At 38.2% G+C, this 19,666-nt stretch overlaps 1 protein-coding gene across 1 annotated transcript; it reads right to left on the reverse strand.

The window, feature by feature from the left end:
- Positions 1 to 122: 122 nt before the first annotated feature.
- Positions 123 to 16,651, reverse strand: b9d1 (B9 protein domain 1). The gene is made up of 7 exons (XM_052022262.1): positions 16,507 to 16,651; positions 14,754 to 14,822; positions 7,558 to 7,669; positions 7,275 to 7,371; positions 6,133 to 6,195; positions 3,023 to 3,090; positions 123 to 2,148 (listed from the first exon to the last, which is right to left on the reverse strand). Exons 1-7 carry the CDS (start codon positions 16,567 to 16,569, stop codon positions 2,024 to 2,026), a joined length of 597 nt encoding a protein of 198 aa, XP_051878222.1. The 5' UTR covers positions 16,570 to 16,651; the 3' UTR covers positions 123 to 2,023.
- Positions 16,652 to 19,666: the final 3,015 nt, after the last annotated feature.

Consider the following 19,666-nt stretch of genomic DNA (forward strand, 5'->3'; position numbering starts at 1 on the left):
CAAATTCTCAGCAAAGGTGTATGGCAAGTTTTGGTTACCTTTTAAATTAGTTAAATATAATCCATAACTGCATCATGCATAAAGTTTAAAGCAATAAATGATAGCCATTTACTTTCTAGTAATAAGATTGGAAAATAGGTCCATTTAATAAACATTTGAAAGTAACATTCATTTCATCACTTTACAAACAAAAAAAAGGAAATGATCATGCTGCTCAGATAAAAAGAAAGTTGCTAGTAAAGGGAATAGTGCTGGATGGCTTATGCCAACTAAGGTGATTGTTAATTGTAAAATGGAAGATAGAACCCATCCATAGTAATAGATTAATTAATGTGACATAAATGGCATTAAATATAATGGAAGCCTTACTCAAATTATTATATCTTAAGAACATTTATAAACTGAAAATATTACACAGTCAGCATGCACTTTGAAAAGGGAACACACTTGACTAACCTTATTGAACTTTTTGAAACAACAAAGGGTGGACACTGGTCTTACAGTTAGCAAGATATTTGGATTTATAAGTGTTTTGATGAAGAACCTCCCAAATCCATGACTAAAGATCTAAATGTATGGAATCAGTTGATAGGATGAACTGCAAGCTAGCTACAAATGGGAGAGCAATAGAAGCATTGATTTTAAAGGCAAATTCAATTTCAAAAAGAAAAATGGAATACAATAGACACAAATTGATGCAAGTCACTTGGAGAAACTTCTGTTCTGTAGTTCCAAAATCATTCAGCACTTGATTATTTTTGCATCATAGAGTGCTATCCACACAACTTTCTGTACTTCCTAAGTGTTTCCACTCACTTCCTCCATATTTTACCAAGAGGTTGTAGCATACTCTAAGACCAGGGCACAAGTAGATTTCCAACTGTTATGCTGCTTGCCTTCCTTTTTCTAGACATCAATCCTATCACATTCAAGAGTACTTACAGAAATGGTTCCATTGGACAGAATTAATTATCTTCATTAAATCAAGTAAATAGCTCTGCCCATGAGAATAGTACTATCATGTTTTAGCTGAAGTGTTAATGACAAACATAGATAAATTCTCAATGTTTTTTGATAAATGCATTAAAGATAGACTTACTGTTAAAATTCACACCATCATGACTATAATTACTGATGAGCTGTAACGATAACTTATTTCAAGCATACCGTTATTGCAAATGGCATCAAGAATACAGTAAATGCATCTTAATTTTGACCATGCTGAATTAATACTACAGCCAGTCAATCTGAAGCCTTTTTGCCCATTTTAAAGTATTTCAAATGAGACAAGATCTTTTGCTCATTGGGCAAGAGGAGTACTTCATGGGTAGTTGTATTACTGAGCTAAGGCTAATATGAATAGAGAAATTTTGATTAAAAATAGAGGCACATTGTTGAAAAAAGGGTATTTCACCCTGTTTTATAAATCTTCTGTTTTTTCAGTATTTCAGATTAACATTTAGGTACTTTTCCAAACTGTTGTAGTATTTAATATAAGGTCAGATTCAACTTTTAGGGAAATTGACTTCTCAGCATAGAAATCGTTTGCTCTTGGAAAGGGACCTTGAGTGGATTTCTGCCATGCTTGTACCAATCACGAAGATGGTAAGAACAGAAGTCAAAGTGTCTGTTATTTTATGGTACTGTGACCTTCTAGAAACTGAAATGTGAAATATATTCAATTCATCCTGCAGCCATGAATCATATTTAGTCAGAAACCAATAGCTGAGTCAGTTCAGTTTAAAAAAAATTAAATAGACAATGTCAAGCAGTTTGGAACTCAACAGACAAAAATTCTCAGTGGATCAAGCAGCAGCAGCTGTGGAGAGTGACAAAGTTAACATTTCAGATTGGCCTTGAATCAAACAGGGAATAATTGGAAAGCAATACAATTTTAAATCTGTAACCATTCTCAGTTCTGATGAAATATCACTGACCTAAAACATTAACTCTTTCTTTGTCTATAAATGCTGCCCAATTAGAAATTCAGCTTTTGGTTCATATCTGCAGGATGGGATTCCATTTAGCCATCAGATGTTCCAAGAGTCTGATTGTTAGCAGGGGTTGCGTCGTATCCCAGTTTCTTCAAATCCTTGGTGACAATATTGAAGGAGATGGTAACAAAGCCTTGTGACAAAACCCTTGTAACTATAAATTTAAAGAAAATCATAATGACATGAATATTAATTCCATCAATTGTTATGAATAAATAGGCTTAAAATAATATCCTCTAACTACCCTTCATAGAGGGTTCATTGCATTTACTACTGAAGATACCAGCATGTAAAGGAATTCTCCTTTGTTGTTCTATCATTGCTTAGTCTCAATAAGGAAAGTTTTTTTTAAATTAGACAACTGACACAAGTACAATGGAAGGCAGGAAAACCAGAGGACGTTAGAACAACTTAACGTCACATACAGAATACTAGAGACCTGAAATAAATTATGTATTTCTGACATTCTCATCCGGTGACATTTTGTTCATCACGTCATCAAGACAACCAATATCTGCAGAAAATTCTTGAAACTGCAGTTTAATTTAAAATCTGAAGCCCAAAATATGTAAATTAAGATTACAACATTTAAACCAAAACCCTTTGACACGCAACAATCCAGTTACTAATTACTCATACTGGAACTTGTTGTCAGTAATTGTACGCAAGTTGCATGTTCACTTCAATAAATGGCCTACTTAAGCAGTTCTTAACTTTCGTCATATTTGTGGCGATAAGGAAGTAAAATGTGAACTTTCCCTCATGTTGTGGAAAAGGCCAGCTTTAACAAGAGCTTTAAATATAAAAATGAAATTTTGTTGCTTCAAAACTAATGGGATAATAGTTGATGACATGGTTTTTAAAATTTCTATAAAAAGGCATACATATTTTTCCTCTGATGTAGAAACAAATTCAGGTGTCACTGCTATTAAATAATGTGGTTCATGAAGTTGCCATCCCTTGTCCCAAGTTGGCCCCTTCACCAACAGCAACTTATGAACTAGAAAATAAACTTCATTGAGGCAGACCTTCTCTTCCTTCTCCTTGGGCAACCAGCTTAGGATCTGTGAATTCTGGACGTCTTCCCATGAGCCAACTAAACCAAAGGAAAAAGAACAGATTTGAGCACAGCCTCTCTGTTGCAGATTCAAAGGATGGTTTTTGTTTTGAGACACTGCAGAGAAATTTCTGCTGCTGCCCTGAGAACAACAATCTTACTGCAGAACAGAACCATGTAGACCTAAACGTTAGTTTGTACAAATTCTGAGCCCAGGAAGCTGGGCTAAGGCTACTACTTATTGCATTATCCACTAATTCCTGTTGCAACAGTCTATGGCAGTAGCTCTAGAAATTGATTTTCATTTCAGATGGCCTCTATTATTGCTACAACGGCAGTTCTGCATCTGGGTTGTAAATTAAGTACCAAGATGATGAGGTAAAATGGTTTGACAGCATTTACTGTTAAAGTGCACAAGTGAATAATGACTTGGGCAAGGTGCCAGAGGATGAACAGTGAAATGAACCAGTATTCCCACAAGAAATAAATTATTTTCAGCGGTGTTAGAAAACTGACTTTTAAAGGGAAAAACTGCATATCATGTTCAACTGTGTTTTACTTTTAGTTAAAACTAAAAAATCCAGGAATTGTTTATTTTATAAAATTAGGACTTCCACGGCAATTTGTGAAGCTGCTTGATGTCACTTTGTTTTAAGGGAGTCTTCTGTTATCAATCAAATCCACCACATCCGTTCCTGTCTTGTTTGGCATTTTAAAAACTTATAAATGGGGAATTAAAAGTTGTTGTCCTCCAATGACATCATAGACTAAATAAACACACTATTTTTACTCATTCTAACTTTCCTCTAGTTTCTTGTGAAAACTTCTCTAGTTCATAGCTGACAGCCAGGAAAAAAGATCCCAGGCGACATCGTGTGGCAAGTACTCAAGTTTAAAAAAAAATTCAGTGAAGTCAGAAATCATGTTTATACAAAATTCTGCATTTAACTAAGCAAAATAAGTACAAGTTGTCCACAGGTTATGACAGGGTTTTGTTCCTGTGAGCTGTTCGTTACCAGGCAAATCTCTCCCAGTTTCCCAAATGCTCGTTTGTACGTATGGGGGCTGTACATAAGTCGTGTGTTTGTAAGCTGGGGAGGACCTGTACATGTCCCGTAGTACTGAGAGTCCCAGAGGCATTTCTCTCCAGTGAGGTTGCAGAGAGTATATCTACAACGATCTGGAGAGATTGAGGGGGCACTAAAATTAGATTGTGATTTAGATGTAGGTATAAATATTTGAGATGAACTGTTTGAAAATTCACATTTTAGATGAGTACTTTCAGCCACATATAAAATCTCATTTAATTATTCTTTCTGTCCTATAATTACTGATACCAACTATAGAGCACTTACCTGATCACCTACCGGCACCGGGGATAAAGCTGTAATAATGAGAATTTTAAATTTCTTAATCTTGTAAAGTCTTGTAATTTTTTGTAATAAAATTTTAGTATCATCTTGCATAAAGGCACTTTTCCCAATATTTGTAAACTAAATATATATCTCACTGCTGTCAGATCATGAACTTTGATTACTGTAGTACTATTGTCTGTCTAGGAGACCACGGGTCTGGTAAATTCACCAGAATAAGCAGAAAACTGGAACAGAACCTTATGGAGTAACAATTTCCCCTATTTTACAATTTACTAAATCATTAGCTACCCATTTACTGGATTCTATATTTGTTGCCTTTGTTACTGGGGTAAGCAAATTCAGAGACTAATTTACACGTCTTAATGAATTAAATATTGGGCCATCCTAACATCTTATCCAACTTCCACATCTCTCATCATAATTCGATGGTTTTCATTTGTCAGTTAATCCAAAACCTCATCCACATATATAACCACTCTATGCACTCAAAACAATCAAAATCATATCTGACAACTTGGGTGACTGAGTCAAAACATCAAATGTAGCCATGAACCAGAAGATGCCTTAAATGGGGTTATGGGGTACTCTGACATACAACAGCCCCAGAGGAATACAACAGAGGTCCAGAAATGTAGAAATTGCAGTAAAATCATGTCAATTCAGCTTTGCAGATTGGGACTTAATTGGAAGCAGAACATGACCGCTTGGTCCTCTTGAGGTGGTCTGATTTTTGTGGAGCAGGAGTGGTCTTCCAGGATCCAAAGTCCCACTTAAAACAATACCAGGATACATACCACCCACTGTCCCATCCTCCCTCCCCCATAATACTGGATGTACGTTCATTACTGAACTAAGAAGCAGACCAGATGGCCTACCACTTCCCCAAGCCATTCATTTCCTACTAGTTCCCAGTCATCCTAGCAACTGACCAGAGAGCACAGACCATTAATCCTTGCAAACAAAGCAGACTCGATGGACCGAATGGCCTACTTCTGTCCCCTTGTCTTGTGATTATCGATCTACTGTCATAAATTATCAAAATAAGAAAAGACCAGTAATGAAAACAAAGATCTGGCAGTGCTTTTCTCATTTAACAAATAAATCAAAACAAGGCAATGGGCTATTACGCTCTTACTGCAAGTAACAGAATGGCAAATAAATATCAAGTCAACTGTAATCTTTTCCAATCATTCACTGGATGTTGGTGGTATTAGCAAAACTGCCATTTTGTTGATCAATAATTGCTATGCGAAAGCACTGTGGACCAATGCCATCCTTGTAGTATAAAAACAGGAAATGATGCCTGACCTGCTGAGTAGTCACAGCATTTGTGGAGAAAGATAAAGCTAACAATTCAGGTCAATGACTTCATCAGAACTGGAAAAATAGAACAGCAAAGGCCATTTTTCACTTTTCTATTGCAATCCTTGGGGCATTATTCTTCCGGAAGGTGAGGTGGCTTAAAGGAAGACAAAAAAAAAATCTTCTAGTTTTAAGTGATCTAATAGTTTGATAAACATATGGAAGTTAATGCTGGTAAATTAGCTAAAAGTTTTGTTAACTTTACACTGCCATTATCTCTTGATAAATACCTCAAATTAATCAGACAATATATTTCTACTACTCACATTTTGCATATTTTCTGACTGCAACATTTACTATAAGCTCAACTCTCTCAAATTGCAATATCAAAAAATTTTAATACCTTGTAAATTTTTGCAGTCTTGATGAAGACTCAGGAACAAACATTGGAATGGTTCGCTTGTGCCTAAAAAAGTTTTCTGAAGTAAATTGTAAATATTTCATAGAAACAATTTTTAAAAAGCATTTCATTTCAATTTCTCTATCACAGTTAATTGTGGATAGATATCCAACATCAATTTAATAATCTACAGATTTCTTCCAACAATTTAAAACAAAATTATAAGGCACTTGCAATATACAAAATCCACACCAACAAAAAGAAAGTTGAAAGAGTTGGATGCATCAAAGGCTTGTCGGCTTCAGCAATATCTGTACCTTTGGTGCTGATACACAAAGCATTGGTGCTAACTGTACTTATAGTAGTTATTATGTTTGCAGGTATTAACATTTCTAAACTGAAGCCAAGGCATACAGGTTGTACAGTGCAGTAAGACAAAATTACTTTTCAGCCTATGCTGCTCAGTTGTTACATACAATTGCTTTAAAATGTGCATATGATTTGTCATGGATCTGACATTATACTATTAAAGCATATTAAGATAAAATTTATAAGTAACTTTTAAACTTTATAAGTAACTGTTAAAACTTGTCACTGTCATGGGACACTACACATTGATGAGTGGTGTAAGATGCATGTGGATGATTTGGGGCATCTAACTGAACATACTAGTTATTGTACTTCCTTTTGAAAAGTCACCTGGATTCTTTTCCATTGCCATTTTATCTGTTCCTGGTTCCAATGTATTATAACTATTAAGTAACTGGTAACAAGTAACAACTGGTAAGCAAGGAAACAGACTCTGACAGCTTACTAATATATCTGTTCCTGTTACGATTTAACTTTGAATGGAGATCATTATTTTGGCCAGAGCCACAGATCTCATCCAAATATTGCCCCTATAAATTCTGAGCATATGGCCCAATCCAACCCCATCATTGGCAAGTGATGGAAAAGAATCACTGATAATCCATCATATGACACCACATACCACTCACCTACTAGGTCATGTTCCTAAAGACTCTCTCATCCTAGATTTTATTACAGTTTTGAAATGAAACAACACTTGTTAGGTTTATAAAGCTTTCCAAATTATTTTAGTACCCCTGTGAAGAATACTACTTAAAAAAAAATTAATGGCTTACCTTCCAGGAGTCATAGGAACATGAACAGCTCCATAGCCACGGACCACATCATTTCCAAAAAGATCAGGTCCGTAAACACTAATTACTATTTGAGGCCCTTAAGAAAACAAAGATCAACATAGGTACTCAGTTGCAACAAAACCTTTGGCATAAATTCAGCACTTACTGAAGACATTACTGTTTAATGCAATGTGAAAATAAGTAACATTTTTATACTTGCTAATTTAAAGATTTGAAAGTTATGCAGTCCAGTATAAAAGTAAAAGTTTTGAGAGATACTTACAACCATATGGGTTGGTACTCTTGAATGTGATCTCCATGGGAAAATTCCACACAAAGCATTGATTGCAATCCTTACTTTTCGATGTGATCTGGGATATCCCTTCCTCCAGACCCTTAATGTTTCAAAGATAAAAATCAATAGCTAATAAATTAACAATTGCCATTAAAAACTGTAAGCATTAATATTCCAACCTACAGCCATACATTCCACCCATTCTCTTCAGTTGCTGATGTTTTATACCTGGCTAATAAGCCACTCATTCAAACTACTGCTGAGTTTTGGAAATGACTGCAATGAATTTTGTAATTCTGCACCATGACAATTATCTTAATATATTAAGTGAACCACATTTTATTATGACAGAGGGTTGCAGTTGGTCAAATTTTAAACTGGATAGCTAATTCATATTTAATCTTCCAACATTATTTGTACCTTTACTGTTTCTCTAATGCCTTCTAATATAGCAAGAATCAACTTGCTACCTTATTAAAAAGCAAAACTACTTTTTACTGTATAATGCATTTAAAAACTTTCTAATTATTGCAAGATTTGTAATAATTATCATTAACAAATATTGCCTATTTAAGCCCGTATGGTTCAAAATTTGGGGTGGAGACACTTTGAACTGCATTACGGTACTTGATTAAAAGCAATATCTAATTTGCCTGGTATGTAGTTACATTTTCACACTCATTTCACCAATCCTAGAAAAGTGAATGAGCTGCATAATCCATTTTGCCTGTTGAGTTAGCACTGCACTAAGCACGGTAACGTAATATCCAGTATTTCTAGAAATTAATGTGAAAATCAAACAACTGACTGGAGTAAAGAAGAATTGTTTGGTTAAGAAATTCACCTACATAAATCCTGCTTCATCTTTTACTTCCTCTAAATTAAGTTTGATTTTCCTTGGACCTGAAATTAGACTGCCTCAGCTCATCTGGAAACCAGGGAAATCTTCAATTGTTATCTTAAATTAAGACATCCTCAGATTGTAGCCCAGCATGGGAATAACGTACCCCAGCTGGGAAAAACAGGTAGATTCATTATCCTGTCTAGTTGCTTGGCTCCAAAAAGTATGGATTGCATGGGAAATGTTTAGTAATAGATGTCAAAAATTGATATGGAAATAGGCTTTATCACTATTTGCCTTTTAATTATTCATAGCTATAGTAGATCATTGGAAATAATCATAACAGATAAAGGTTAATTAAATGTTGTTGCTATCATCATTTTTGCAAAAATACTCAGTGGGCCAGGGGGCCTATTTCTATGCCGTACAACTCTGACTCTAATATTGGTTGGCATAGAGTGTTGGCTGTATTTCTGTTAATGTCAAATGATGAATTATCTCAATAGCATTAAATGATATCAGGTTGACTTCATGCAAGTTTCTTCTTGCTTGGAGGGCACTCACCATGATGTCTAAATGATGATGGGGGAGCATTTGGTGTGGGAGCTATGGGGCAGGGTGTGTGTGTGTTGTCTTGGCACACATAGATTGGTGGACAATGACTTAGTTCAATAATTCAGTAATTGAGAACAGCACCACATTTATGAATGCATTTGTCAAGAGTCTGATTTGAAATTATCATGTAGAACGACAAGGATGTTGCCAGGATTGGAAAGGCTTGAGTTATAAGCAGAGACTGGACAGGCTGGGACTGTTCTCCTTGGAACAGAGGAGACTGAGTGATGATCTTATGGAGCTTTATAAAATCATGAGGCACTTAGGGTAGGTAGACACAGTCTTTTTCCCTAGGGTAGAGGTGTCTAAAGCTAGAGGGCATAGGTTTAAGGTAAGAGGGGAAAGGTTTAAAGGGGATCTCAGGTGCAGGTTTTTCCCCCACACAGAGGGTGGTGGGTATATGGAACAAGCTGCCAGATGAAGCGGTAGAGGCGGGTACAATTACAATGCTTAAAAGACATTTGGACAGGTACATGGATAGGAAAGGTTTAGAGGGGTATAAGCCAAATACAGGCAGAGGGGACTAATGTAAATAAATATCTTGGTTGGCATGGATGAGTTTGAACAAGATAAGATGCTATGAAGGACCGTAGGCTTCAGAGAGCAATCTCTAATGAATATGTATTGTGGATGTAGCTGGATGAAAAAAATTTGCACCTATGCAGATATACACATAGGCACACACTGATGTTGATCTATATTACTAGGTATTTATTTGCCCATGTAAAGCTCTACAATAAACTTGGACATTGCTTGCTAATTTTCAAGATTTTTTTTCCACGTAAACTTTTTCATTTTTTCCAGCAATGGGAGATTTGCCAATCAGCTCCACGTTTATTTTTTAAATTGCTCTGTTCCCCTGAGTAATTAGGCTATAATATTTAGACAGATGTGGAAGTAATTTAAAAAAGGTAAAAATATCACAAAACCAGTTCCGAGCAGACCACCTCAGACCTGGCCTACTGTCCAGACTTGTTGACCTTGGTCCCCATCCACCCGGATTTGCTTTTTCCAGATGCAGGGGTCTGGACAAGCCACCCCTCTGCATTGCCAGATGTGGCCCACAAGGAGCAGTGGGCTCCAAGCAGCAGGTGGGTTTCAAGTGGTGTACCCCAGAAACAGTTCACCAGTGTCAAAGATTTTTATGACATATTTTAAAATGATTTAAATTGATTTAAATATTTAAAGTTATTTTTAATTGAACATATGTTCTTACAATACTCTAAGAAAACATTAAAGTAGAACAAGGGGAGTAGTGAGACAGGAGCCTGAGGTGATTGTTGGACTAAGGAAGGGTGAAGGATGACAGGCAGATTTAACTAGGGAAGGATGGAGATGGGAGATGGAGGCAGCGGGAAAAATAAAAGGCTTGCATAATTTATAGGTACACGTCTTTTATGAGAGGGTCATTGATTCCATTCAATGGGTTGCCTTACAGAGCAGTTGGATGAGAAGTGCATCAAGCTATGTCTCCACCAAGCTAGTTCAATGATGGGCCCAGCAGTGGAGGGAAGAGGTCAGAATCTCAGGCATTTGACCCCAGGCTTGTCTTGGATTTGTGAGCAGATAAAACAGGAGCTAAGCTGCAAAAGCCTGAAGGCAGATATTTATCTGCAGGCTACTGGTCTGCTTAAATTGATCTGGCATAAAATAACCTCCCTCAAACTCATTTATGATTTCACATTTGCTATAAGGAATGACATTTTCTGTGGTGAAACATGAATGGCCTCTCCATGTAACACTACCAAGAATGAGGGCTTTTAAAAGGCAGTTGGACAGGCACATGAATAGGAAAGGTTTAGAAAATATTCTCCCCATGACTGTGTGTGTTTCCTTTGAGTGCTCTGGTTTCCTCCCACATTCCGAAGATGTACAGGTTAGTAGGTTAACTTGGGTGTAATTGGGTGGCGCGGGCTCGTTGGGCCTGTTATCATGCTGTATGAATAAAATTGAGAAGTTTAGAAAGTTTAAAGTTATGGGCCAGATGCTGGCAAATGGGACCAGCTTGGATGGACATCTTGGTTGGTATGGACCAGTTGAACTGAAGAGCTGTTTCCATGCTGTATCCAACACTAAGAGAACTAGAATGTAGTATTATTGTAAAATATTTCAAAAGATCCACATTCTCATCTTGAATTTGTGCAGAGCTAGCTGGACTCAAATCTGGACTGCTTTTTGGGACATGATCATGAGGGAGAATAATCTTTGTTTTGATCAAACGGGTCTGCAGAGAAGGGCACGCATGGGAATGGGACAGTGTTCTAGAAAGAAATGGCAATTTTTCTAAACAATGAAAATGGGAAAGAAAAGAACAATTGCCTTAGAATGCCAACATAAAAAATATGAATTAAGAGGCCACTCTGCCACCATTTAATAAAGATCATGGCTTATTGTAACTTTATTATTACAACACTGCTAAGTTCAGTTAAAACACACTAATGTCCAACTACAGAGGAACCGACACTATAGGCCTATAAACTATTACAGATTCATTTATCAGATGAAACTGATATCGTTCACATTATAACTGTGGCACCAGTACAAAGCAACTTAGTTTCTTACCAACATTAAGGTTTATAGCAAGTATAACCTTAATCTGGACTCAAAGCTTAGCATGATACTGAAGTGAAGCTTCCTCAAGGAATTTCCAGGTTGCATTGTGCAAGGTTGGCATTTGTAGAAAATGAACATGAACTTCTACGGATAAACGTACCAATTCTGTTCCCTGTTAGGTGAAGCTCTGTATGAAGATCTCATGCTCAGATCACAATCAAAATCCATGCCCAGATGTGGAAATATACTGTAAGAATCTACAGTGGGTTCCTGGTCAAATTTCCATTACATAAACTGAGGAAATTGAGAATGATCACAGGCACACAACTGAAGGTCTGACACACAAGTGTGCCCTGATTTTAACAGGAAAATGGATTAAAATTAAAACCATGTCCTCTATAAATAAGTGAGAAACTCTTGAAGTAATTATAGCTTTGGATTGGTAGGACAATTATTCTGACATCATATTAACATAATATAGGAGTAAAAGCATTTAGTCAGGCAGTTTTGGAAAGCACAGATAAGGAGGAAAAATTAATTTTCAAACAAATTAATCTAAAGGATCTGTCAACGAGTAAAGAGTGAAGCACAGGCACAACCCCATTAATTTGTTAATATGGTGAATGGTTTCAAAGAATATAAATAAAAATCAATTATCTGTGAAATTCAAGGTCACTTTCAATAAGCAGCCAGTTTAATCTGAGATTTCTGGATTCAAGATTAATTTAAGTACAGCTCTTAAAGCTCAGAGCATGATTTGAAGTGGTACACTGCATTTTAAACACTTTTCTAGCTTTCTTTCCCCTTTTAACCAAATGTCTAATAGTTTGTACAAAAAGTAGATAATTTCTTCATTGGTTACTTTGTTGTTTAATGATGCCATTAATAAGATTCACTGATCTTCAGGGTGAGAAAGTGGAAGAAATAACTGTTCATCGTACTGTTTTCCACAAGTCTGAAATTTTCACATGCTCACTATTACTGAAATGCTAGTGACAGCACTTCACAGAACGAAGATCTTTCCAAAAGCTACTCTGTATCAAGCTACCTCAACAACATGACAAGTCTAGTCAGTGTAAGCATCATAAATGTATCCCAAAATGTTCAATTATTTTAAAACAGCATTTTGTCATCCATTTTTTACTATAGCACATCTGTAAATGATGAAAAAAAAATGCTGAAAATCTGGTCTACATAAAAAATAAGTAAACTACCTTGTGCTTAGCTGGAGTTTATTAATTTGCTCACATCATTAACAAAATTGGGAGGCGCACAAAAGCCCTTGAAACTTGCTTGAACTTGAAGACAAATTCTCCTCAACACTCTTCTACTTTTGTAATAGAGTCATAAAGTAATACAGCATTGAAACAGGCCCTTTGGCTCAACGCACCCATGTCGAACATGGTGCCCACCTAAGCTAGTCTCATTTTCCCACGTTTGGCCCCTATCCCTCTAAACCTTTCCTATCCAGGTACTTATCCAAATGTCTTTTAAATGTTGTTATTGTACCCGCCTCAACTACTTTGGCAGCCCATTCCACATACCCTCTGCGTGAAAAAGTTGCCCCTCAGGTCCCTTTTAAAACTTTCCCCTCTCACCATAAACCTATGCACTCTAGTTTTTGGTTCCTTTTCCCTGGGAAATAGACTATGTGTATTTAAGTAAAGTCAAGTAAAGTTTACAGTAAAGAAATAACAAAATGTTATAGAACCATAGAACAGTACAGCACAATACAGGCCCTTCAGCCCACCATGTTGTGCCAACCTTTAAACCACGCCTAAGACCATCTAACCCCTTCCTCCCATATATCCCCCTATTTTAAATTCCTCCATATGCTTATCTAACAATCTCTTGAATCTGACCAACGTATCAGCCTCCACCACCACCCCAGGCAGCGCACTCCATGCCCCAAGCGCTCTGGGTAAAAAAAAAAACCTCGCTCTGATATCTCCCTTAAACTTCCCACCCATTACTTTAAAGCCATGCCCTCTTGTATTGAGCATTGGTGCCCTGGGAAAGAGGTGCTGGCTGTCCACTCTATCTATTCCTCTAAATGTTTTGTATACCTCTATCATGTCTCCCCTCATCCTCTTCCTCTCCAAAGAGTAAAGCCCTAGCTCCCTTAGTCTCTCCTAATAATCCATACTCTCCAATCCAGGCAGCATCCTGGTAAATCTCCTCTGCACCCTTTCCAACGCTTGCACATCTTTCCTATAATGAGGCGAACAGAATTGGACACAGTACTCCAAGTGTGGTCTAACCAGAGTTTTGTAGAGCTGCATCATTACCTCGCGGCTCTTAAACTCGATCCCACGACTTATGAATGCTAACATCCCATAAGCTTTCTTAACTACCCTATCCACCTGTGAGGCAACTTTCAGTGATCTGTGGATATGAACCTCCAGATCCCTCTGCTCCTCCACACTACCCAGAATCCTGCCATTAACCTTGGAGTTTGTCCTTCCAAAGTGTACCACCTCACACTTCTCTGGATTGAACTCCATTTGTCACTTCTCAGCCCAGCTCTGCATCCTATCAATATCTCTCTGCAATCTTCAAGTTTTCCACAACACCACCAACCTTTGTGTCACCTGCAAACTTGCTAATCCACCCTTCTACCTCCTCATCCAAGTCATTAATAAATATCACGAAAACTAGAGGTCCCACAACCCATCCTTGTGGGATACTGCTAGTCACAGCCCTCCAATCTGAATGCACTCCCTCCACCACAACCCTCTGCTTTCTACAGGCAAGCCAGTTTTGAATCCACACAGCCAAGCCTCCCTGGATCCCATGCCCTATGACCTTCTGAAGAAGCCTACCATGTGGAACATTGTCAAATGCCTTCCTAGAATTTACGAGGAATTCTTGGATGGTTAACAAAAATATTCAGAAGTGCAATCAGACTCCAAAACTCTTGTTGAAAGTACATTTATGTTGCCACTGAAATGACATTTCGTTTGTATTTATGTTTTTAATTAGCTACTGAATTGCAAGAATAATGTTATAAAACAGCTGCAATTCCACAACAGCCGCTTCTGAGAGGCTAAGGTTCAAGTTATATCACTTTGTTCAAACACAGAATGTGGATAACCAAAGCAATTGAGTTTGCAATTAATAATGGGAACTTTATTTGTCATTTCACTAATCTGAACAAACGATATTTAATACTCACCGTTGTTGGAGCCCAGTCATGCCCATATACATAGGAATATTTGCAATACAGCTCATCAAACTCAGGAAACTAAGAATAGAAAATTTATGCAAATTTAAATTGAGAATAAATTGGCATTGAAAAGTTATTCAACTAAAAACTGTATAACTTCAAAAACTGATATTTAACAACTGATGCTAGATTCGTTTTCACTAAAATATGTATGCATCATTGAGAGTTCTCAGTCAGCACTGGGAATCAGTTTAAATTTTAATCTAGACCTTGATGTATGGAAGAGTTGCTGTCTTCAGAGAGTAGATGTCCTCATCAATGAGAGAGATACTAAACACAAGAGTGGTGTTAAAACCTCAGTTTCAAGAATTGAAGAATACATGGATGTCAGAGTTCACTTTTTCTCCCCAAAAGCGATGTAAAAAATCTTGGGCGTCATTTATTGCAGGGAAAATGCAACTGCAGATCAGTGGCAGCAGATTGGTCTAACTTCAGATACTTGGGCATTACAATCTGGTCTGACATTCCAGTGCAGCACAAGGGAGCACTTGTGGAGGGATTTGTCTTCCAAAAGAAGTGTTACACCAGAGCACTGTTTCCCTTCTGTGGTGGATACTAATGATCCCATTGCAATGTTTCAAACAGAACAGCCAAATTATACCCAACGTCCTGCCAATATTTATCCCTCGACCAAAAGAGAGGGATTTTGAGAGCTTGCTGTGTGCAAATTAGCTACTGTGTTTCCAATATGAGACCAAGCATTTAATGGCATGATTTGATACTGAGCAAAGCAGGTTATGAAGAACATAACTTTAGCTAGGACAGATGAATGTTCAAAAGATGATAATTGTAAACTTTGGTGCAATTTAAGTAGAACCTGAGGAACAAATTTGGGAGAAGGGATTGCAGAAGAAGTAAATCGAACACAATCAGTCCGTGTGAAGAGGAAAAATAAAGAAAAAGTTGGAAAAGAATGACCACAGGTTGCAAAAGGTAGGCAGTTAGGTGGGATGGGGGATGAAGTCAGTGTGCTTAAGTACAGATTTTGCATCCATTCAGCTCCTTCATGATCTCAGGATGTCCCAAAGCACATCACAACTATTCATGTAGAGTCCCTCTTGAACTCCACATACAAATAGTTTTAGCAGGTATTGGGGTGGTTAAAAATAACTGCTGGAGGAACTCAGCAGGTCAAGCAGTATCTGTGGAAGCAAAGGGATAGCTGACGTTCCGGGCTGATAACCTGCATCACCACATATTGCAGCGATACATATCCAGTCCATTTACTGCGCACATATTTGAAGCTAAACAGTAATTGTATTCTAAGAATAATGAAAATAATTCTAATGCAGAAACTTTCCACCCTCCAGAAAGTGAGGAAGACACACATCATTTTCCAAATGCAAAGTGTCTCCCTTACTCCATGGAGAGTTCAAATCCTGAAATACCCTTTTGCATTTAATATAAAACAAATTTCCTCTTTACAAAGCAGCAACAGCCTTTAAAGAAGAGAATAGTTCCAAGTGACAGTGCAATAAGATACAAAGAGCAGCAACTCCTGCAGCTGTTGCCTTGGCGATGGTCACCGCCAGGCCCGGGCCGTGGGGCACTCTGGGAAATGTAGTCCGAAGGTTGTGTTTGCCACTCACTTCCGGCGCGGCTCCGCCAACACAGAACTACAACTCCCAGGGGGCCTTGCGCTTCAAGCGCCCGAACCCGTGTTACTTTAGTTTTATAATATATAGACAAACAGAATACGTACATCCGCGCTCTCGATTTGTCCGTTGACCATTAACAGGAATACTGAAGGTTTCATGCCCAGCATGATTCGGAATTCCTTTAAGGCGCAACCCAGCAGCGCTCCGCTCCCGGCGTCACCGTCTCCAGGCGAACCTCTGCCACTGCGCATGCGCGGCATTTGATTGACAGCCTTGAGGCTCATACCACATCTGCAGTTAAGGTTCATTACAGCTCGATTTAAACCCTGCACGTCATCAGTGTTTGATTAAACATCTATTTCCACAAGCATTCTGCGAAATTATAATTCCCTGGAACATAGGAGTTAGGAGCAGGTGTGAGCCACTTGGCCCATTGAGCCTGCTCTGCTGATCTGATTTTAATCTCATTTACATATTCCCATTTACCCAAGGTAACCAGGTTTATCAAGAATGGGATACAGGGAAATAAATGGGGAACTGGGATTGCTCTGAGAGCCAGGATAGACTCAAATGTGATCCCCCTATGCCATAAGGAAAAATGAGATAAGAATATATCTACCTCAGCCTTGAAAATATTCAAAGTCTTTCTTCCTCAGTTCTTTAAGGAAGAAAGTTACCAATATACATGACCAACCAAGAGGAAAAAAAAACACTTCATCTTTGCCTTAAATGCATGGCCATGATTTTCAAATAATAATCCCTTGTTCTAGATTATCTGACAAGAGGAAACGTCCTCTCTACATACACTTTGAGCAAGAGTTCTCAGGATCTTAATGCACGAAAACAAGTCAAACAAGCTTTTCCATTATACATGGGGATGATAAATGTTTCAGTCAAGTCCCCTCTCACCTCCTGAACTCCAGTGGCTATATCGCTTTGTAGCCTTTTAATGTCCTCTTAACAACTTACCTTGCTACCTTTGTTTCATGCAGACATTTAGCAACCATACCTTAAGTGACTTGAACTTAGGTAAATCTTTAAAAGTTGAGATCTCTGTATTGATCCCTCTGGAACAATACATATTTGATGTTCCAAACTAGGAACAAAAACATTCAAGCCTATTCTCCATTTCCTGCTATTGAACCAGGATTCTGTCTACAGCAATACATAACCCCCTTTCCCATGAGTTATATGGTTTAGCTCTCACAATGCTGATTATGGGAGCTTGCTATGTGCAAATTGGCTGCTCTGTTTCCCACATTCCAGCAGGAGCTACTCTTCAAAAGTTCTTCAGCGATTGTGAACCACTTTGGGATATCTTGAAATGTTCTGCATAATTGCAATTCATTTTTATCCAAAATGACTTACAAGTTAAATTCTTCATATGAACATAACTAAGAGGCTCTGCTATAGTAATAAATAATAAGCCCCTTTGAGCCTGTTCTGGCTGTAGAATAAGTTCTCCTGCTTCAATTCTACTTTTCTGCATGATCCCCAATCACCCTGATTCCCATATTGTACAAAGGTCTAGTGATCTCAGTCCTAAACCCATAACCCCCTGGGATAGAGACTTCAAATATTTTCCTTCACCTCAGTCCTATGTGATCTACCCCTGATGCAGAAACCATGCCTCAATTCTAGACTCAGTCAGAAATTAACTAGGTGTTAAATTAAAAGAAAACTGTAGATGCTGCAAATCTGAAATAAAAACAGAAAATGCTGGAAACACTCAGCAGGTCAACATCTAAGGAAAGAAAACAGTTAACATCTCAGATCACTTCTGACAAATAGTCTCTGACCTGAAATGTTAACTCTGTTTCTCTTTCCACAGATACCGCCTGACCTGATGAGCGTTTCCAGTACTTTCTGAGAACTAGATATAGTTACATTCTCAGCACCATTCATCACACATTATTCCTCTATCACAAAGACATAAAATACAATTTCCCAGTTATAAGACTTGAAGAGGGCCATTCAATACTCAACCTTTACTGCTATTAAATCCAACAATGGCTGCTCTGTGTACCGTTACAGCCAAATTTGAGCTGGCTGGATTAGTTGGAGTAGAAAATTTGTGTTGGAAGACAAAGTAAGGAAGGTTTGCTGAGATGATACTAGGCGTTGTTGTGAACCTTTCTGGTGTACTGACTGCAGCTTTTGTGTCCATATCTAAAGAAGGGTTTACTTACCATGGAAATCAGTACAATGTAGTTTCAGTAGATTTATTCCTGGGCTGAGGGAGTTGTCCTGTGAGGAGAGAGTGGTTAAGATTAACCTATATGCACTGGAGTTTAGACTTCATGAAGCCATTCTATGTTCTCTGACGTTAGATCTGCAAGGATGCTTCCTTTGGATGGAGTCTAGAATCGGGTGCATACTCTCAATGGAGCAGTCAGGACCGAGTTGAAGAGAAAGGAAGGTTGTAAATTTTTGGAATTCTCCACATCAGAGGACTGTGAGTGCTCAATCATATTCATAATTGAAATCAACAGATTTTTGAACAGTAAGAGAATCAGAAGAAATAGGGGCTGGGAGGAAAATTGCATAAGGCACAAAGATCACACATTGAATGGTGGAGTAAGCTCAGTAGGGGATCTTGTGGGAGGGAGTGTGGGAGACACAGGACCTACTCCTGCTTCCATTTCCCAGGTTCTGAATTTCTGAAATATTGGTATCTTAATCACCAGTTTGTGTGTGAACAGTGGCCCAAATAATTTCTCTTTACACTCAGTTATTTTTTTCTGCTTTCCATGTGATAAAAGCTACAGCCCAGTCACTGGTTCGACCTGTAACTGGTTAAATGCTTCTGATCAAATTTATAAACGTTCCATAGAACACCCATCTGAACAACAAGCTGGCTCTAATTTGGAGCTCCAAGGTGGGTATTATAATGGACATTACCCCAGAGCCCAACTCACAGCTCAGTTACAGAGCAGTACCAACATGGGTTTGCAAGCAGTGCAAATACCGTCAGACTGGAAATCTCGACCACTTTAACTGCCCCGACCATCCAGGGGCCTAAACAGCCCTTCCAAGTGAGGCAGAGATTCACATGCACCTCCTCCAACCTTGACTATTGCTATCGGTGCTACCGATGTGGCTTCCTCTACATTGGCAAGACCAAGAGCAGGCTAGGCGACTGCGTTGCCGAGCACCCGCTCTCTGCCTGCAACGGCCATCTTGAGCTCCTGGTTGCCAGCCATTTCAAATCCCCTCCCCATTCCCACACCAACCCGTCTGTCCTCAGCCTCCTCCACTGCCAGG

This window comes from Pristis pectinata, chromosome 8, assembly GCF_009764475.1.
Source record: "Pristis pectinata isolate sPriPec2 chromosome 8, sPriPec2.1.pri, whole genome shotgun sequence".
NCBI classification, from domain to species: Eukaryota; Metazoa; Chordata; class Chondrichthyes; order Rhinopristiformes; family Pristidae; genus Pristis; species Pristis pectinata.